The 18,701-nt window shown below is 39.6% G+C and overlaps 1 protein-coding gene and 1 pseudogene across 1 annotated transcript in view; both read right to left on the reverse strand.

The window, feature by feature from the left end:
• Window positions 1–3,013: 3,013 nt before the first annotated feature.
• GEMIN5 (gem nuclear organelle associated protein 5) overlaps window positions 3,014–18,701 on the reverse strand; it is a 46,321-nt gene continuing 30,633 nt past the window's right edge. The window contains exons 19-28 of the mRNA XM_072630802.1: window positions 17,726–17,821; window positions 17,450–17,587; window positions 16,423–16,570; window positions 9,758–9,877; window positions 8,877–9,087; window positions 7,787–8,044; window positions 6,845–7,007; window positions 5,505–6,027; window positions 4,265–4,361; window positions 3,014–3,593 (exon numbers count right to left, since the gene is read on the reverse strand). Coding sequence (XP_072486903.1) covers window positions 3,426–3,593; window positions 4,265–4,361; window positions 5,505–6,027; window positions 6,845–7,007; window positions 7,787–8,044; window positions 8,877–9,087; window positions 9,758–9,877; window positions 16,423–16,570; window positions 17,450–17,587; window positions 17,726–17,821 — 1,922 coding nt within the window. The 3' untranslated portion in view covers window positions 3,014–3,425. The remainder of the gene's footprint in view (window positions 3,594–4,264; window positions 4,362–5,504; window positions 6,028–6,844; window positions 7,008–7,786; window positions 8,045–8,876; window positions 9,088–9,757; window positions 9,878–16,422; window positions 16,571–17,449; window positions 17,588–17,725; window positions 17,822–18,701) is intronic.
• Window positions 13,678–15,566, reverse strand: LOC140518549 (importin subunit alpha-1 pseudogene; annotated as a pseudogene).

Consider the following 18,701-nt stretch of genomic DNA (forward strand, 5'->3'; position numbering starts at 1 on the left):
TGAAGGTTTTGTCTTTTCCAGCTGTAAATTTCTGGCTGTGGAACATTACACCCAGCCTTTGTTGATATGGGAACAATTCCAGTACCCTTTGCCAGGGCCCACATATCTCTGTTTTCATAAACTGTGATTGTATACACATCTGCTTGTTTATATTTGGACCTTCTGCCAATTGTGAAGCCTTTGTTTCCTTGGCAAATTGTTGATATACTTGCTACAAGGAGTTATGGTGATACTCTTTTAAGACTGGCTGTGAACTCGTTTATTGTATTCTGACCTTGATTCTAAAGCAGGTCTGCACAATCTGCGGCCAGCCAAAGGATTTCAGGCAGCCTGTGAAAAATGGAGAGGAAAGCATCCTTTGTATGTAGAGGAAAACCTTTGGTGTGCTGCAGTGCACAGGTGCCAGGCCTGTTCTAAGGTAATAGTTTTCTTAGCCTGTTTAGGGGCAGAATTTCACAGCCAGAAGGGACCTTCTCACCCTCATTTTAGAAATGTAGAAACTGAGTAAGTACTCAGAGATAAGGAGTATTGACAAAGAGGATAAGAGGAAAAATACTCTGAAATCTTCTCTATAAGTGATGTGGTCAAAGTCACATAGTTGCTATAGTTGGCTGAACTGGGGCTGGGATACAGATTTTCCTATTTAATCTTAACCCTTAAGTATTTCCTAAAAAAAAAAAACAAAACAGGTATAATAGGGGCATTTGTTCCATAGGAATGATGGCAGAAAAGGGCAGGATTTTACTTTAAAGATTAGTTTTGGTTATGTTTCTGTCAGTATTGGTAAGGATGGTTTTATGCAGGGCATACTTATGTTGTTGGCAAAGTAAAGTTGAGAGCCATAAGATTAGATAATTATTTCTAGGATTCAAACTCTTGGTGAGCTTGCAAGGAAGATGGGTAACCCTAAAAACCTGTGTTCACATCAGTATGCTAGTGGTCAAGGCATCTGGTATCTGTGTGCAATTACTTCAGTTAAGCTTGTGCTGTGCAAACATGTGTGTGTGGTTTTTTTACATTCAATTTACTATTTTCTGTAATTATGCTGAATTGCACTTTGATATAGTAATACAATGACTACACAGTTACATAAAAGGATCCATTTATACACAGAATTGAATTAGTCAAAATTTAAAGAAACAAAGCAATTGATTATTAAGAATTGTGCTACTGGCAACCTGGGTAACCTTTGTTAATAAGTCACTTCTCTTTGAACCAAAACGAGAGGATAGGACTAGATGACTGAAGAATTCTCCAACTCTAAATCCTTGATCCTCATTCATTGGTCTGGCATGAAAACCCCTACCTGACCAAACTGGTTTTTGATAACTAGCCAACCAACTAAGGGGCTAAAGAAGCACATGACAACTGATCTTTTAGATTAGAATACCAATTATGTTCACCAAGTATGCAGGAAAGAATTGGAATTATTCTATTATGGTATGCCAAATCTTGTTAGAATTCTTCTTAGAGGTCTCAGTGTTTGTTATACTACAGTACATGATTCCTTTATCCCCAGGCAAATTATTATAACATTTAGGACAATCACTGAAGACTTATTAGAAATGTAATTTTTAAATGTTTTAGTAAGAGTAGCCTTCACCAGAATCTCAGAATATAACTGGGTTAAGGTGGGTCGGGACTCAATTCCCTTGTAGCTTAGCAACAGTCCTTTTGAACCCACTGCTGCAAAAGGGGCTTTCTTTCTATATGAGCATTCTTAAGTTTAATAAGGTTTGCTGTGTAATTTACTTATTACAAGTCCTCGGATCTTCACATCTTTTTAACAACTATTGTAAGAATGTCTCAAGTTCCACTACAACAGGACTTTCTTTCCAATTTGGAAATAATTCTAGTAGCGGTGTTCCAGCTGTGGCCATCTTGCTGCAATTTAAGATTATCCTTTCTTTTCACAGGAGTATGGTGTCACTTAAGCACAAGGTAAAACTTAAATGGTCTTAAGATATCTTCTGCACCCAAATAAGACCATTTATTTTAACACAGAAAACTTAAGTCCTACTCTCAACCTTAAAAACACACATAGTCAAAATAGTTGTATTTGTTCTCTTTCCTCTCCCATATCTGTCATTGACATAAAGTGTTACCTTGATTGTATCCATCTGCACCTAGGTGATTTTTATTTTTAAAAAGGACTAACAACAAAAAAGAAAATCTCAGCAGGAAGGCACCTCATGAGCCACAGGATTTATGTGCAGTGATGGTAAACTCCCTTCCTTCTAAGGTAGTTCATTTCTTTGTTGGGCAGTTCTCATTTGGGGGACTGTTTTTTCTTTTTGTTGAGTTGAAATCTGCCTCTCTAGAACTTATGTTCATCAAGACCTTCTAGCTCTTCCTTCAAGAGCAAAAGGAATGGAACTCTAATGGGTGAATGACACACGTTAGCACTGGCATCCTTATACACTGGGTTCTTCCAGTAACCAATTTAGATGGCTGAACTTGTTTAAATTTTAAAACCATTTTTAGATTGCAACCAAAACAAATATTTTGTAGAATGACAATAGTTTATAAAAAGCAGGAGTAAAAACAGAAATGCTGTTACAAATGTAAACTATAAAGACATTGAGGTGTCTTTCCTCAGGGTGGCTGCCTTTATGGTCATAAGGCATTTTGTACCTTTAACAACTGAACTGTTTAAACAAACTTGTGCTATCTTGGTCTTATGAACAGAGGCCATTTCTAAAAATATCTTTGAAAGGGGAAAAAAACCCCTACCTACTGTTGTATGAGTTGCATTTCTACGTCATGAGACTTTAACCTTCCATAATGAGATACCAAATGCCAATTCTCTGCAACTGGAAATGTTGATTTTACAGTTTGTTTTTTTCCTGGAGGGGTGTGGGGGAGGTTATGTGAAACACTTATACTGACAGCATTTAGGAGTAATCTGTGTTTTGACTTTCCTTGTCAAACCTGGATACTGAGAAAAAGAAGAGATCAGATAACAGACTATGGATTATGCAGGTTGGCAATAACTCCCATCTTCACAGAAGCATATGGTTTAAAATTTTACTTAAAGGCAGCCTGTGTATTTAAGAATGTAACACGTTTATCACAATAGAAAAAAATACAAGTTTCTCCTATTTGGGTAAAACCTATAGGTTCTGAAGGTCACTGAGATTGCTATGCTGGGTAATTTCTGAGCAACGGCTGCTAGCCTGCCATCATTCTTCACTCAACAGAAAATGATAGTTGAGGTGAAAGTCCTTTTTAATTTCACAAGCAAAATTGGGGTCCATTATGGACCAGTTAGTTTGACCACATCTGGCCCCTTATTTTATGGACCAGCTTTCAGAAATGTCCACAGCTCAGGGAAAAAGGGCTGGGAGGAGCAAACTGCAGAAGTTGAAAAGATGTCCTGTGTCAGCCTAGGTACGTTAACAGTCTTCAGTTGAAGGGCTTCAAATTCACGTGCAGAAAATCTGAGAACTTCTTTTGTAAACTCTGCTTTTGCCATATTTCTGAAGGAGTTCTAAGGCTTGTTGCTGCATGTCCAGACTCAAATACCCAGAACACTGGGATCCAATATGAAGCATTACAAGACAACATTCTAACACATCAGGAAAGGGAAAGGTCTGAAAGAAAAGAGGTTAATATAAATCAGGACGGCCACTGAATATGTAATGCTTCTCAAAGGGTAAAACTCAAAACACGGATTTCAAAAACAACAGTTAAGACTACTGTTCTTAATGAGGGAATTTAAAATTTAGGATACTGTTCAGATCAAGTTTTATACTTTACACAGACAGTTGAGTCTTATGTAGTAATTCACAAGTCTCATTATAAATAACCTTGTGAGTCTGGTAATGCAAAAACCTCTGCTGTCATTTTAGAGTTGGGGAAATAAAGTTTTAGTGAGAACTAAAGGTTCAAGTCTCACAGGAAATAAACTGTTGGTAGATCTAAGACTCTGACACAAGACTTTTGATTACAAATCCAGGGTCTTTCCCTATTAAATAATCTTAACAACATCTGGCCTTCTCCCATCTTGATTTGTGACTAGTATGTCTATCCACAATTGCCAAATTACTCTAGCCATTCACCAGTAGATAGGTTTAGAATGACATAGTTTTTTACATATCTGTTAACAGAGCAAAATTTTATCCAGAATAATGGCATTTAAGACTACATAATAATGAAAAAGCTCAGAAAATGAATGGGACTACACTATACATGAGTGTCTTAACTTGGCAGAATGAAATGAAAAAATTTAGTGTTTAGCAAAGAATATAGTTATAAACCTTACCTTAATATTCTCAGGAAATCCAGCCATTTTCTTATTTGCTTCTGAAAGTCGTTTTGTCAGTTCAGCCAGAGAAACTGGTTCCTTTATTTGTTCTTTGCTGTTAACAGAATACAGAACCATTCTCATATTTTCCTCAAGTAACTGCACACTTTTTCCATTATCCTAAATTTCTTTGAAATCTCATTTCTTACCTCTTGTGCATATGAAGATCAAGGAGAAATATCTAATATACAACAATTTACAAAACCAAATAATGAACACAATTTTTTAAGGTAAAAAAAATTGACGATCAATAATTTTCAACAAGTTGGGCATTTAACTATGATTTGAGACTCCTGTGACATTTCTAATATCTATTTTTAAAATAAGGATTTTCTTTCCCCTTATGGACAAATTCTAGTTTCCTCCTCCTCCTTAGCCTAAAAATATACAATGATGCTTTTCGTGACAAAAAAATTATAATCAATTTCCAGCAATCTCTTATGTGGGACTGCTTCCTCCGTTATGCCTATTCAAGAGGCAGCTTAATGTTTTGTTTTGTTTTTTTAAATAAAGGATATGCATAAAGAGCTGAACGCAATAGGTGTCCAAAAAAATATTTCATTAAATTTTTGAACTTAAATATATGATATAAAATATAATATATGATAATTTATCTAAAATATTTACCTTGGATTTGTGATTTCTTCAACGTAAGGAAATTGTGAAGAAATTCTGTCCATTACAGATGGGCAACTATTCTGCAGCTCACCATCTTTAAGGAGTTGCCCACAACACAGATGAAGTGACTTGTCCAGGGTCACATGACCAATCTGTGTACAGGGTTTGTTCTGACTTGAGACTGGTCCTCTACATCTATCATGCCACACTGCGCCTTTTTATACTGACTCACAATTTAGCCATTCCATAACTATCTGTGGGAAATTCCAGGTATTTGCACTTTTGTTTACATGTGAGAATATATTGTTAATGTTATCTCTGACCATTTGGTGGCAAATCCCTCTTTTCCTACATGTAGGAACTGACTGGCTTCAGGGAGGAATCTGCAACTAGCAGGACGAGTTAGTTATAAATGGCTTCCTGGAGGCATTTTAAACTTTAAAATTTCAAATGTCAGTATGTAAGCATTTAAAATTTTTATGTTTTGCTCTAACTCCAAAGCCTAAAATTTAAAAATTAACAAAGAAAGCCCTCGGCCTCTATCTAGCACTCTTCCACTTTGTTTTAGATGATTTCATACCTTTGACTATCAGGATTTTCTGAAAACAACTGAGACTTCAGGGAAGGATCTTCTTCAGCACTGTTCATTGTAGCTTTACAGAGCTGATTTCTCTGATGCTGGCGGATCATTTCTGCTAATGTTTCTTGGACCTCTGTGATAGCTTTCTGGGTACTCTGGAGATCTGCATGCATTTGAGAAATGAGAACCTCACATGCACTTAGTGTAGGTTGTTTTTTCTCTGTGCTTCTTTGGTCTTGCTCCAAAGCTGTACTTAATATGGCTACCTGGGGAAGAACATCGCTCAGCTGGGTAAGAGCTTCAGGCTCAGTTACTTCTGGACTGGAGGCATCAGACACACAATTCTGCTCACCACTAGAGGCAGTGCCATTAAAAGGCACTGGATCTGCCACACACTGTATTTGGATGAGAGGAGTCCTGGGCAGGTTCCACCAGAGGTCATAGAGCTGTCCATATGAGAAAAAGGCCTCTAAACTTTTAAAAGCTGGTTCTTCACCCAGCTTCTCTCTTAAATGATCACAGCCTAAGGGAGAAAAGTGAGATATGACTTTCCCAACTGCTTATTTGTCTGAAATGTCCTATTGCCCCTGAAGCCTTGTTTCCCTGTATAATGTTTATATGTTGATCTCCCATTTTCACCCTTACAACCCTACTACAAAGGAGACAACACAGTTTCCAATGGGACTGTAAAGATATTCCAAGTAAAGACAGATTGCTATGATTCTTGTTAAGACTAAGACTCAAAGGAAAAGGGGATGACAGGATGTTATCTACCAAAGTACACACCTAAGGTCAGTGGCCAAAGAAAGCCAAGCATTTCCTAGTCTTAGCAAGGAGCTGGTCTACTATGGGGGATGGGGACACATACGTGTTAAAAGCAGGAGAAAAGAAGTGTTTTACAACTCTCTAGGGATTTCCATCTTTGCTCTGAAGTGATGGCGCTAGGCAAGCAAGCAATTTCTAAACTATATCTGCAGAACCATGGCACTCTGATCAGATCTCCATTCTTCAGTAGCTAATTATGAAGTCTGGAGACTAAGACATTTCTTTTTTTTGGTTCTGTGGAATTTTTCCCTTTGTGGAACATATAAGAAGAAAAACATTCAAGTCAGTACTTTTTGGTATCTTTCAACCTTGGTGGAGAATATGAAGTTATTGATGAAAATGGAATGTTTGGATTATTTATGGCTCTCAATGACTTTTGTCCCTCCCTGCCTCCCATCAACTATTAACTACTAAGAACACAATCAGAAGGCTCTTCTGTGTTACGGAGAAAAAGTTAATGTGAAACAGAAACTAAATGCTCATAATTTGGCCCTGAAGAGAGGAAAGCTACTTGCCTTTGGGAAGAAAGAGAGTACAGATTTCTTGCATTAGAGTGAAGTTCCCCGAGTCATAGCTCCGTGTCACAGCTGCAAGGAGAGCTCTGACAGCTTCAGGCCAGGAGGTGGTCTGCTGGCTCAGCACTGCTAAGGTCAGATCATGGGAGATGTGGAATAGGAGCTAGGGCAAGAAGCCAAAGACTCAGTTAATTATCTTTCTACTTCAGGGACAAAGAATGCTATCAGCAACATTTAGCTGGAATATCCTGCCAACAGGGCTTACTTATGGATAATTTGGGATCAGGAATTTCCCAATGTATAACGCTTATCAACATGGGCCCATCTTGGTTTCAAGAGAAACTTTCATAGTTCCATGTCAATTCACATGCACAGCGAATGGAAGCAAAGGTCTAAGGAGAACACTTTGGTATTTTAACTGACTAGAATTTCTGAAACAGAAAGTCAGTTTCTAAGTCTTTTTCCACCTACTTAACAGATCACTTCTGATTTCTCAAAATTTATTATCAAATGAATGGGAACACAAACTGATCTGAAAATGACTTGGCTTTAACGAACTGAAAAAGATACCTTTGGTACTGGCTGGTCTGTTTGTTTTAAATTGAAAATTCCAAGTGAACTACTAATTCTTTGGTCAAGAACTGCAGAACATTAGCACATTAGAACTGGAAGGGACAACAGCGATCATTTAATTCAACCTACTCATTTTATAAATGAAGCAACTGAAGCTCAGAGGACACCTAACTAAAAGTGGTGGAACTGGAATCCAGGTCTTTTAATTCCAACCTCAGAGTTCTTTAAAGAAAATACATGTTTCCACTTAAGAGAAATGAATTGTGGAATTCAGAAGTAGATAAACTGCTATTCTATTCATTTACATATAGAATAGAGAGATTCTTATTCCTGAGTGGAAACAGTAATTATGAATGCCACATTTGTTACCTGTTTGGAAAGAGTATGACCTGTGGCAGATGGGTACTCAATACCACGTAGCTGCTGAAATGCTGCTTGGTACTGTTCAGTGGTCTCCAAGCCAAATGTGCTCTTCCATACTGTGATCACCCTTTCCATGAAAGAACTCTCAGTCCTGATGGCCCAGCTGTGGTAGGAAGGGAAGGAGGAACTTTTCCATTCTGATGGCTGTCTTTCCTCCAGGTGCTTGGACAACAATTCATGAAGGCAAAACACCAAACACTGACCCTAGAGCAAAACCAAACAGAAAGGAACTTTTGTTCAAGAGCCAAGGGGAAAAGTCAAGAAAAGAACCTGCCTCATTGGCTGGAGATCATCCCCTAGAAACTGTATCCCCATATCTTCTCACTTTCACTTGTAGTGAATTAATCTGGGGTCTGTACTGGTAATTCCCTCCTGGTGTTTCTAGATGTATCATTGGCCGTGTGATGGAGGAGAGGAAAAGTAGGCATTTAATGATTATAGCCTACAGGTAATGGTGTTGAAGGCTTTTTGCTCACTGCAGCTGATGCTTGTAAGAATGAGTGAACTGCTAAAAGATATTTCAGAAGGTTCAAACTAGCTGGGACCCTGTTTCCAAAAAGGGGCAGAGAGAGGAACAGATAGGCTTTCAGGTAAATCACAGCTAGGCCAGGGTTATGATTGCAGTAAAAAGTCAACTTGTCATCAGTGGAATAAAATGGACCAGAAATGAGAACAATTATTAAACAGAACAGGTAAAATTCTAACATAGGTGTCCCTTTAGCAGCTAAAGGCCTGGGCTGGAGGGGTGGGTCCTGGACTCCAAAGCTATGGATAAATTATGAGGCACCTTCATAAATTAAAAATTTAATTATAAAAATCCACAAAGCAGCTCATTCTACTTCATAGCTTACCCACAGCTAGGAATAAATGGCCAAGAACATAGTACAGTTCATCAAGAACTAGGATGGGCTTAATGAAATTTGGATATTTAGTTGCATTAGGCACAAGAACCTTATTTTCTATTTCAATAGGAAAGAATTCCAGGTCTAAGGTTTGGCCTTCTCTGTACTCTGTGAAGAGTGAAGTGCAGACTCACTAGCAGACATTCTTGTTGCTGGAGGACTTCTTGAGCTCCCACCCAGTTCCTGACTGACAGCAGCTCTTGGGCACATCTGAAAGAGAACGATGAAGACAGCTCCTTCTCTTCGGCGATCAGTGCCAATTCTGCAGCTGTTCTAAGAGAAGCCACATCTCCCTTTTTGGCGAGCACTTTAGCTGCATCGTAGGCAGAGGTAGCCCCTAAGTAGCTACAATATGTGAATAGAAAAAAGGAGTACTAATGTAGAAATGATAAAAACAGTGAACTTTCAGAGTGATATATTATCAAACAGATTTCTACATTCCCAATTCTGCCCCCCAATAACTTATTTTTCCTTCACTGTAGTCTCAAATACAGATTTTTTTTCAATTGTTTCTCAGATTCAATGTAGCTTAGGAAATGGAAAATAAGAGCACAGAAGAAAAGCTCAATAAATATCAATATAAGATGTACTCAAAACAGACTTTTCCCTTTCCTCCCAAATCTACCTCATATAAAACCTTAGTGCCAGAATAGGTGTCTTTCCCCACTCCTTCACAAGAGAATCTGACTTTAAGGGTTCTAAATAGCCTATTTTTTAGCCAACAATGTAACTGCTGAACTGAACTTTAAAGAGGGAATTCCTTCCCATTTTGCCCACTTGTTGGCACAATGTCACTAGGATAGCATTTCCTTGGCTGCACTTGCTGACTGTCTTCAATGGCTTGTAGTACAAATGCTGTAAGAAGAGAGGCTGGTTTTGCCATCAAGCCTGAGTGGACAATTCTAGGAAGACATCTCCTTATGGCTGCTCTTCTTTCCTTATGAAATGTTCCTCTTTATTGGTGCTTATAGAAGGCTTTGGACTCCGAATTCTCTCTAGTGTCCCTGGTGCCTACCATTTGGCTGCCATGGCGTAATGGCCATCTCTTTCTAGGATTGCTCCCCAACTGCTGTACAGGTCTTTCAATATTGGGTCCTCTGGTCGTAGCCGGGCCTTGGCAATTGCAATGGCTTCCCTAGGGGAGGAAGAGAAACAAAACTCAATATCTGCTATGTTTAACAGACTGTAGGGAGAAAAAAACAGTCCCCCAAAGTTAAACCTAGGTAAGGACAATACAGATACACATAATGGAATATCCCACACTGCCTACTTATGAAGAGAAAGCAGTATGGCATCTTCTTTCAAATGATGTTCATTCATGGCATTGATGAATAACAAAAAGGCTTCTGGTCATCTTTGTTCCTCATTCCTCCTCCCTCCATCCTCCATCCTCCCAGCTGAGAACCTTGCTTTATATTCCACTAAAAAAATGGAGGCCATTTGCTCCCTCATATAACTTCTGTCAACATCTCCTTCACCCTTGTCTTAAATGAAGAAGTAGCCCTTCTTGTCAAGGAAAACCCCTCTATGTACACAAGTGATCCCTGCCATCCTTCTTCTCCCTCTGAATCCTCCTTCCATCGTCCTACCCTTTACTTAACATCATTTTCTGTCTACTGGTTCCTTCCACTGCCTGAAGAGGAGACTGCCATGTCTCCTCACCCTCAACAAGGCTCATCATTACTTCAGCTGTCCCTGCGAGTTTTGGTCCCATAACTCCTCCCTTTTGTGGCTGAACTCCTTGAGAAGGCTGGCTATAATTGGTGAATCTTTGTTCTATGCACTTCTGGAGGGAATGTTTGGGCTAGTCCTGAATACTGAAAGCTGTGCTATTCCAGGATCACAGGTACATCTCAAGACTGGGTACCTGCAAGTTTTCATTGATGCCAAAGTGTTCCAATCCAGGGCAAGATCTGATTACCTCCCTGGTAATCCCTCCCTGGCTGGAGCCCTTTCCTGCGTTTGGTTGGGTCTGAGCTTGCCTTTTGTGTGGTTTAAGTCAACTGCTGCTAGTCTCAGCCTCTGACAGCCAGCTGGGAGGCTCTACTGGTTCGGAGCAGTAAACTGCGGATTTCCCTCTGACTTGGGATTTCTGTTCTGGTTATACTTCTGCAGGCTTCAGACTGGGCTAGAAGCTGGAACTGAGCCCCTGTTCTACTCCTGGGGGCATCAGAGTCACACTACTTTTATTTGATTCTGAACTCATTCTACTCTCAGTACACAGCCTAGGGACTATGACTACTCTTCACCCTGGAATGCCACTTCTGGGTGCAAGGTACTTCCTCTATCTACCCGGGATCTCTGATTCTCAACTAGATAGTGAGAGCTGCCAGTTGGCACATGTTCCTGTATTCTACCAAGTTTAGAATCTTCTTTGCTGGATCTGGGCCCTCTTCTTACCCTGGTACACACCCTTTCCCTATGCTAGAATGTTCTGTTCACACACTCCTAGCCAGGTGCAGTCCTCAGGGTCTGCAGCTCCCTTTGCCTTATCTTCCTATGATGACCTGGGCTAGAAACATGATTTACTGTGCTTATTTCTTGGATGTCCTGATCAGGTTTAATTAAGTTAATAGATCTCTTTGTAGGTGTTGGGGGGTAGGGGAGGTAGAACTTCTGTACTTTACTCTGCCATTTTGGTTCCACCTCTTAAGTACCCAATCTAATGGTCTTTTTTCAGACTTCGTCTCTCTTAACTTCTTTGTAACCCTTAATACTGCTGATCACCCTCTTGATATTTTCTCTCTAGGTTTATGTGATACTGCTCTTTTGGTTTTCCTACCTGTCCTACTTCTCAGTTTCCTTATATTGATGCTGCTCTAACTGTAGGTGTTTCCCAATGCTCTGTCCTGAACTGCCTTCTCCTTTTTTGGTGATCTCACCAGCTCCACTTATCAAGCCCTAAACTCTCTCTTATCCCCCAGACTCCCATCTCAAACTACTTGTTGGATGCCTGAAACTGAATGTCTTATAAACACCTAAAACTCAACATGTCCCCAACTGACTCCATTATCTCCCACTTTCCCCATCCCTTTCTTTTTTTGTCATCTTTGCTATCACTATGGAAGGTACCACCTTCCTCCTGACACTAGGTGTCATCGTGTCTCTTCTTTGTTATCCCTCACATCCAGTCTGTAAGCCCTGTCAATTTTACCTTCATATCATCTCTTACATACTTTCTTCTTTCCTCTGACACTGCCACCACCCTAGTAATGGACCTCATCACTTCACACTCTGGACTACAGTAATAGCCTACTGGCTGGTCTCCCCACTTTAAGTCTCTCCCTATTCCAATCTATCCACCATCCAGCTGTTAACCTTATCTTCCCAAAGCATATGTCTGACTGTCACTCCCTTAATTCAATACTTTTTAATGGCTCCCTAGCACTTTCTGGACCAAATATAAAAATTTCTCCTTGGCATTCAAAGCCCTTGATAATCTGTAACTCCCCCACTTAACTTAATAATTTCAGTGATGCTGGCCACCTTGCTCTTCCTTACACAAGACACTCCATCTCCTTAATCTGGGCATTTCAATGGCTGCCCGCCAGGCATGGCATTCCCTCCTTCCTTCATCTCTACCTTCTGATTTCCTTCAAATCCCAGCTATAATATCACCTTCTTAAGAGGCCTTTCCCAATCCCACTTAATGGTAAGAGCAGGGATTGTCTTTTGCTTTTCTCTGTAGCTCTAGACCTTAGTGACATGCCTACTTATTTATTGCTATTTACCTCTTAGTTCACCTATCTATAAAATGCAAGTATCAGAGTTGTTACTACTACTTACTTTTGAGGGCTAAGAGGAAAATGTTTTATGATGATTCATTGAGTGCTTACAGAATTACGGGTCTTTTCTAAACTATTGTGGGTTCATTCAACAAACAAAAAAAGTGCCTGAAGTATGCATTCTTAAATATCAAATGATTAGTCAGTGATTGTTTAATACCAAATCTGACGACCTTTTTCTCAAAGCTTAGCCTTCCTGACTTCTCTGTACCATGTAAACTACCAATCATCTTTTTGGGTGTTTTTTTCTCTCTCAGTTTTCATAATATTGCTCTCTTGGTTCTCCTATCTGTCCAGCTGTTCTTTTGCTGAATCACCATCCATGTTCCCTACTAACTATATCCCCCAAGTGGAAATGTCTCTTTTCCCTCTCTTCCACTTCTCTTAGTAATTCCATCAGTTTTCATAGGTTCATTTAGGAACTCTACAGGAAAACTCCCAAACTATACAACTATCCCTACTCTCTCTTCCCCTGAGCTCCAGCTTTGCATTTCCAACTGCAAACTGGACATTTCTAAATGGATGACAAATTCAGTATGTTCAAAACAGAATTCATCCAAACTTAACCCTCTTTCTAACTTTCTTCAGTTTCATCTTTCCAGTTAAGAAGGTTTGCAATGTAGGAGTCAGTGTTGGTTTTTCACTTCCCCTCAACCTCTACATCTAAACAGGTGCCAAGTTTTGTTGATTTTACTTCCATAATATCTCTTCCATCCATGCCCTTCATTCCACTCCACAACCACTCTAGTTCAGGCTTCTTGGACTGAAATGAAAGAGATTCTTAGTTTACTGTCCTGCCTCAAGTCTCTCTCTTCTCCAAAACTTCAGCCAGTTTCCCTAAAGTATAGGCCTGACCACGTCACCAGCCTCCTCAAAGAAATCCAACATCTCCCCTACTTGTTCTAGAATTGGAGACAGATACAGCAGTAGAAGTTATCCTTGACTCTTCATAACCACCACTCCTTGACCTCCTTAGCTCTCATATCAAAATACCACACTTGCTCTTATTTCTAAAACATCTCTTCTTGTCTTCTTGTCTACTTGTCTTTTTTCCATCCATGTGGCCAGCACCACCTCATCACCTCTTGCCTAGACTAATTTTTTTTTGCTGGAATTAAACTTTTATTTATAGGATACTGCAAGACAGGAAATTCCACGTGAGGACAGAGGCTTCATACAGTATGTACACAGTCCAGACTGTTTAAGTATGCATTAGTGCTACATTAAAAGTCACATTTAAAAAAAGTTCTTAAAGTGGAGAGAAGACAGTAAGATAAAACTATACAAAAAACAAGGCATACAAGACTTGAAGGTTTGACTATAAAATCTTAAGTTAAAGGTCCCAGGTGTGCCATCTTGAATCTGGAAGGTATAGCCATCAGAGGTAGATTCTGGGACAACATTTTGATCTTCTTCCTTTGCAGCGAAATACTTTTCAGTTAAGCTCGAGGAAGCCTTATACACCATTTCATTTTCATGGGATTGAAGTGCTTCAATTCCATCTAGTCCTCCACATTCTTTAATTAGGATACAGAGTTTTTCATTTAGTTTTTCAACAGCCAGAAAAATATTTGAAACTGCATCCAAAATAACCAAGACAATTTTGCTGTCTTTTGCAGACAAGAGGTTGATTAAAAGTTCCAGAATTGCATTTTGGACAAGATACACAATCTGCTCAATTGTTCCACCACTTGTATAGTTTGTGACAGCCCATCCAGCTTCTTTCTGTGACTTAAAGTCTCCCTTTGACAGAATTCCAACCAAGTATGGAACTAATTCATGATTCACAACTTGCTGTACTTGGTCCTGATGGCCAGCTGTGATGTTTGACATGGTCCATGCAGCCTTCTTCTGGATATTGGTTTTAGGGTGCGTAAGTAGGCTAGGAAAGACAGCAAGTGCTCCTGAATCTATTACAATCTGAGTTTGTTCATCTATCCCAGTGACAATGTTTCCTATAGCCTGTAAGGAAGGAGTCACTGTGGGCAATTCACAGATCCTAGAAGTTTCACTAGCTGTGGGACAACTCCAGTTTTCACAACCACTTCAATCCTGTCGTTGGAGCCATCTGTGAGGTAGGAAATGTTCCAACAGGTATCTGCCAGAACTTCTTGATCATCATGATGCAAAAGATGAACTAAAGTAGGAAGAATATGCTCAATAGCTTCTATTGGGAGAGCAGGATTCTTGTTCCGACAAAGATTTGAAAGTGTCCAGGTAAGATTTCTTAAGTAACCACATGCTAATGATGATATATCAGGAACTGCAAGCAGAGCTAAAAGAGGGTGTATTGCACTGTACTTATATTGCACCAAGTCTCTGTAGGCTGAACCATCACCTGCAATGTTTCCCAGAGCCCACATTACCTGTTCACTGATGTGAGCCTGGAGAGATGCCAACAGGGCAATGAACGCAGGTATAGCCCCTCCATCTACCACAGCCTTGGTTTGGTCTGATGTTCCAGAAACAATGTTAGTTAAGTGCCCAAGCAGATTCAAACTGAATAGGATTACAGTCTGTCCTGACCAAGAAGCCTACAAGCTTTGGAATCATACCAGCCTCAATTATTTTGTCTATGGGAGGCTGTTTTTCCCTAGAAAGGAGTTTCCTAGCAGCTTGGGTAGCCTAAAGTTGAACCTCCAGATTATTACTATTTATGCTTTGACGATATCTTCAACAGACCAAAGTGCAGAGCCCTGGTCATTTTGGTTTTCTTGCAGAGGAGAAGTAGCATCATCAGGAATAGTGCTGACATTTCTTCTTTTCAGCATCTGGTCATCTTCTTTAGCTTTCCTCAGTTCTACGTTCACTTCAATACGCCGGCACCTCATTTCTGTGCTGTCTGTCCCTTTGTTCTTAAATCTATTAAGCCGGGCAGCTGGTGAATTAGCATTCCCGTTGGTGCACATGGTTGTGTTCAACACTGGGAGAAAAGGAGGGAAGTTGTAGGAGGTTGGTGGGCCCCGTAGCGGAAGCAGGAGGAGGTTGCAGCTGCGTCACAGTTAGGCTTCCAGCAACCACTACTGCTCAGCCCCAAAAGTCATGTCTCTTGCCTAGACTATTGCCAAAAACTCCACTGCTTCCAGTCTTTCTCCTCTTCCTTCCATCCTGCACGATGCCAAAACAAACTAATTTCACATTTGACATGATACTCCCTTGCTCAGAAATCTTTATAGGCTTCCTTTTACCAAACCTGTCAGCTTGGCATTTAAAGTTCTTAAATTTAAAGACTCTTACCTACTTATGGCACGCTGCTATGTCCCTTCCCAAATTCTATGCTGCAGTCAAACTGGCCTACCTGCTATGCCTAGACCTAAGCATTTTACATTCACCTTCACCAACATACAAGTTGACCCTTTGTGCCTGGAATGCATTCCCTCCTGATCCCTACCTTGGAATCCTGAACTTCCTTCAAAACTCAACTCTAGGACCAATTTCTATTTGCATCCCTACCTTTTCCTGATCCTCCAAGTTGTTATGCTTCCTCCCCTTCTCCTCAAATAACCTAATGTAAATGCTCTCCCCCTACCCCTCAAGTAGAATAGGAATTCACTAAAGGCAGAGGGCTCTTGTTTTGTCTTTGCATCCTCCCTGGCTAGCACAGCTGACAGAGAAATAATAAATACTTATACTGATTTGGTATGGATGTGAGTAGATCTGTGCCCGGATACAGAGTGCTCTGGAGCACTGGACCTGGAATTGTGCCATCAGATTTCAAATCCTAGTGCTGTCATTTATTAGCTATTTGACCTTGAACAAGGGATTTGCTTCACTTTCCTCATCTGCATTATGAAAATGCTGGAATAAGTGACCCATAAGGTCCCTTCCAGCTCTGAATTTTATGACTCTATGGCTAGAAGCTCCACCACAAGGAGGTCAAAGTCTCTTTGCTTACCTATAGAAGTGGTTTGACTTGAGCAGCTCCACAGCTTCATACACCTTATGGATAGAGAGGAGATGAGAAGCAGCTTTAACATACTGGTCCTGGAAACACAGCTGTTTAGCAAAGGCTTCTACTGTCCACAGCCACATCTGGTAGCCCGCTAGAAAGCAAAAGATGGTATGGTAAGCAAGCATTTAAGGACATGTTTAGGAATCTGCTCAGATTTTCCCTTTTACTGTATTATTCTAAAGCTCTACTAACCTAAGGACTCCCTGAAAAGAAAAATGGCATAGTAAGACCTTGAGGAATCAATTTTGATTCTCCCTTACTTGTCATATCCAATTGACTAAGTCAGGTCTGTTGCTTCTACTCCTACAACATCTCTCCTACCTAGTTCCTTTCTACCCATACTAAAATTCAATTCAATAAACATTTAATAAGTGACTTATGTGCAATGTATTATGTTTGACTCTGGCAATACAAAGAGAGATGTGACACTATTCCCTGCTCTCAAGGAACTTATCAAATAAGGGAGAAAATGATAAGCATGATGGTCAATGCAAAGTGCTATGCGGAATTTGAAGAGGGAAAGAAACATAAATTCCCTTAATTTATAGAAGAGAAAGTAAGGTATGGAGGACAAGTAATTTGCCCAAGTCACACAGCTGTAGCCAAGCTGAGATTTGAAACCAGGTCCATTGGCTACAAATTCACATTTCTACTATATCATGTTGCTGTTTTAGCAAAGGGAGGAAGAAGAGAGGGATTCAAGGAAGGTTTTAAGGAGAAGACAACTAATTATGAGTTGTGCTCAGACTTTATACAAACCTATTTGGGGAAAGGTCTAAAATGGAAACAATAAGTGTGGGCCTCTTCAGTTGTCCTATTTCTTTTATGTTCTATTTATGAGAAAGCCTAACACTGAAGGATGATATTAAATTTTGGTTTTTAAATTGATTTTGAGATCAGCTGATATTACAAATAGCTGATGCTTACAGATGGTATCCCGGATAAGATAAGCAATTTCTTATTTACATACCTACTGGTGCCATAGCTACCAGCTGATCAGTCAGTTCTCCCCTTTCTGCAGCAGCCTGGAGAACTCCCTTTAGATCTCCCTTCCATAGCATCAACTGGTGGAATAAATCAGGGTGTCCATTTTCCAAATGACTTTTTCCTATTTGAAAGAATATAAGAGAGTGGGAAATTGAATATTATTGAGAGAAATGGAGAGGACCAACCTCTCAGATATATTTAGCTATGTCTGCCAGAGCAATCACAATGGAGGCTGAAATCAGGGTTTGTGAAGTCTCACCTTCTACCTCAATCATCCTGTATAGGGCCGTCCTGTCTGTGAAGAGTCCCAAGTGAATCCGTTCATTTAGACTAGCAGCCAAATCCTCATTTAATTCTGTGAGTAGGAGGGGAAAAAAAATCATATGATGATTTGCTATATAGGTCATACTGATTTATATACTTGGTAGTGAACTAAGGATGCTAGGACAAGCTATTATCAGCTTCTCATTCTAGTGTCCCAGTTGCTTCTAAACAGGCATTCTCAAATGCCTGTTTCAAAATTCTCAGAAAGAGAGATCTCTACTCTGACTGGAACAGAGATTACCAGTTGTTTGTGTTAATAGAGGTAAGATTTGAAAATCTGGTATTAAAGTGGTAAAACCTTAGTTCTTGTACAAATTTGCTCCCCTCCCCATCCCATCCCCGGCCATTTTTGGTTTCTGGCAACCTCTAATGTGATAATTTTAGTACTAAGAGTTCAAAGTTGTATTTGGGAAAAATGAAATGACTCAAAAAAAGTTTGCTGAGTTGAAAATTAAATTTTTAAAAGCTCAATAAGTATTGCTAATGAAATATCTAAAGTTTAATTTTCAGCTAACTCACGCCATATAATGATTTGAATGTAGGCTATGCTTCTTTCCTTTGAATTAAGAAAAATTATAAAAACTGAAAATGGCCTATAACTAGTATTAAGTTTTCTGAGCATGTGTGTACATAGAGAGTGCCCCTATTAAGAACATCTCATATATTTAGGGGTCACTGATGTTTTGACCAATATTCCATTAAAAATTAGTCAAGAATCTAACATTAATCCAAATCCATTCATCCTGACTCACTTAAAAGGGTTTCATATGCTCATTTCAAAGGAAAGAAAAAGTAAGTATGTTCTATAGTTCCCCTATCTCCCAACTAAGTACACATGACTGAAAGCCATAGGAGCTAGCTGCCAAAGATAGAATTTAGCTCCTACTTCTGGTATGTTTGTTAGTGTCTTG

This window comes from Notamacropus eugenii, chromosome 1 (genome assembly GCF_028372415.1).
Source record: "Notamacropus eugenii isolate mMacEug1 chromosome 1, mMacEug1.pri_v2, whole genome shotgun sequence".
NCBI classification, from domain to species: Eukaryota; Metazoa; Chordata; class Mammalia; order Diprotodontia; family Macropodidae; genus Notamacropus; species Notamacropus eugenii.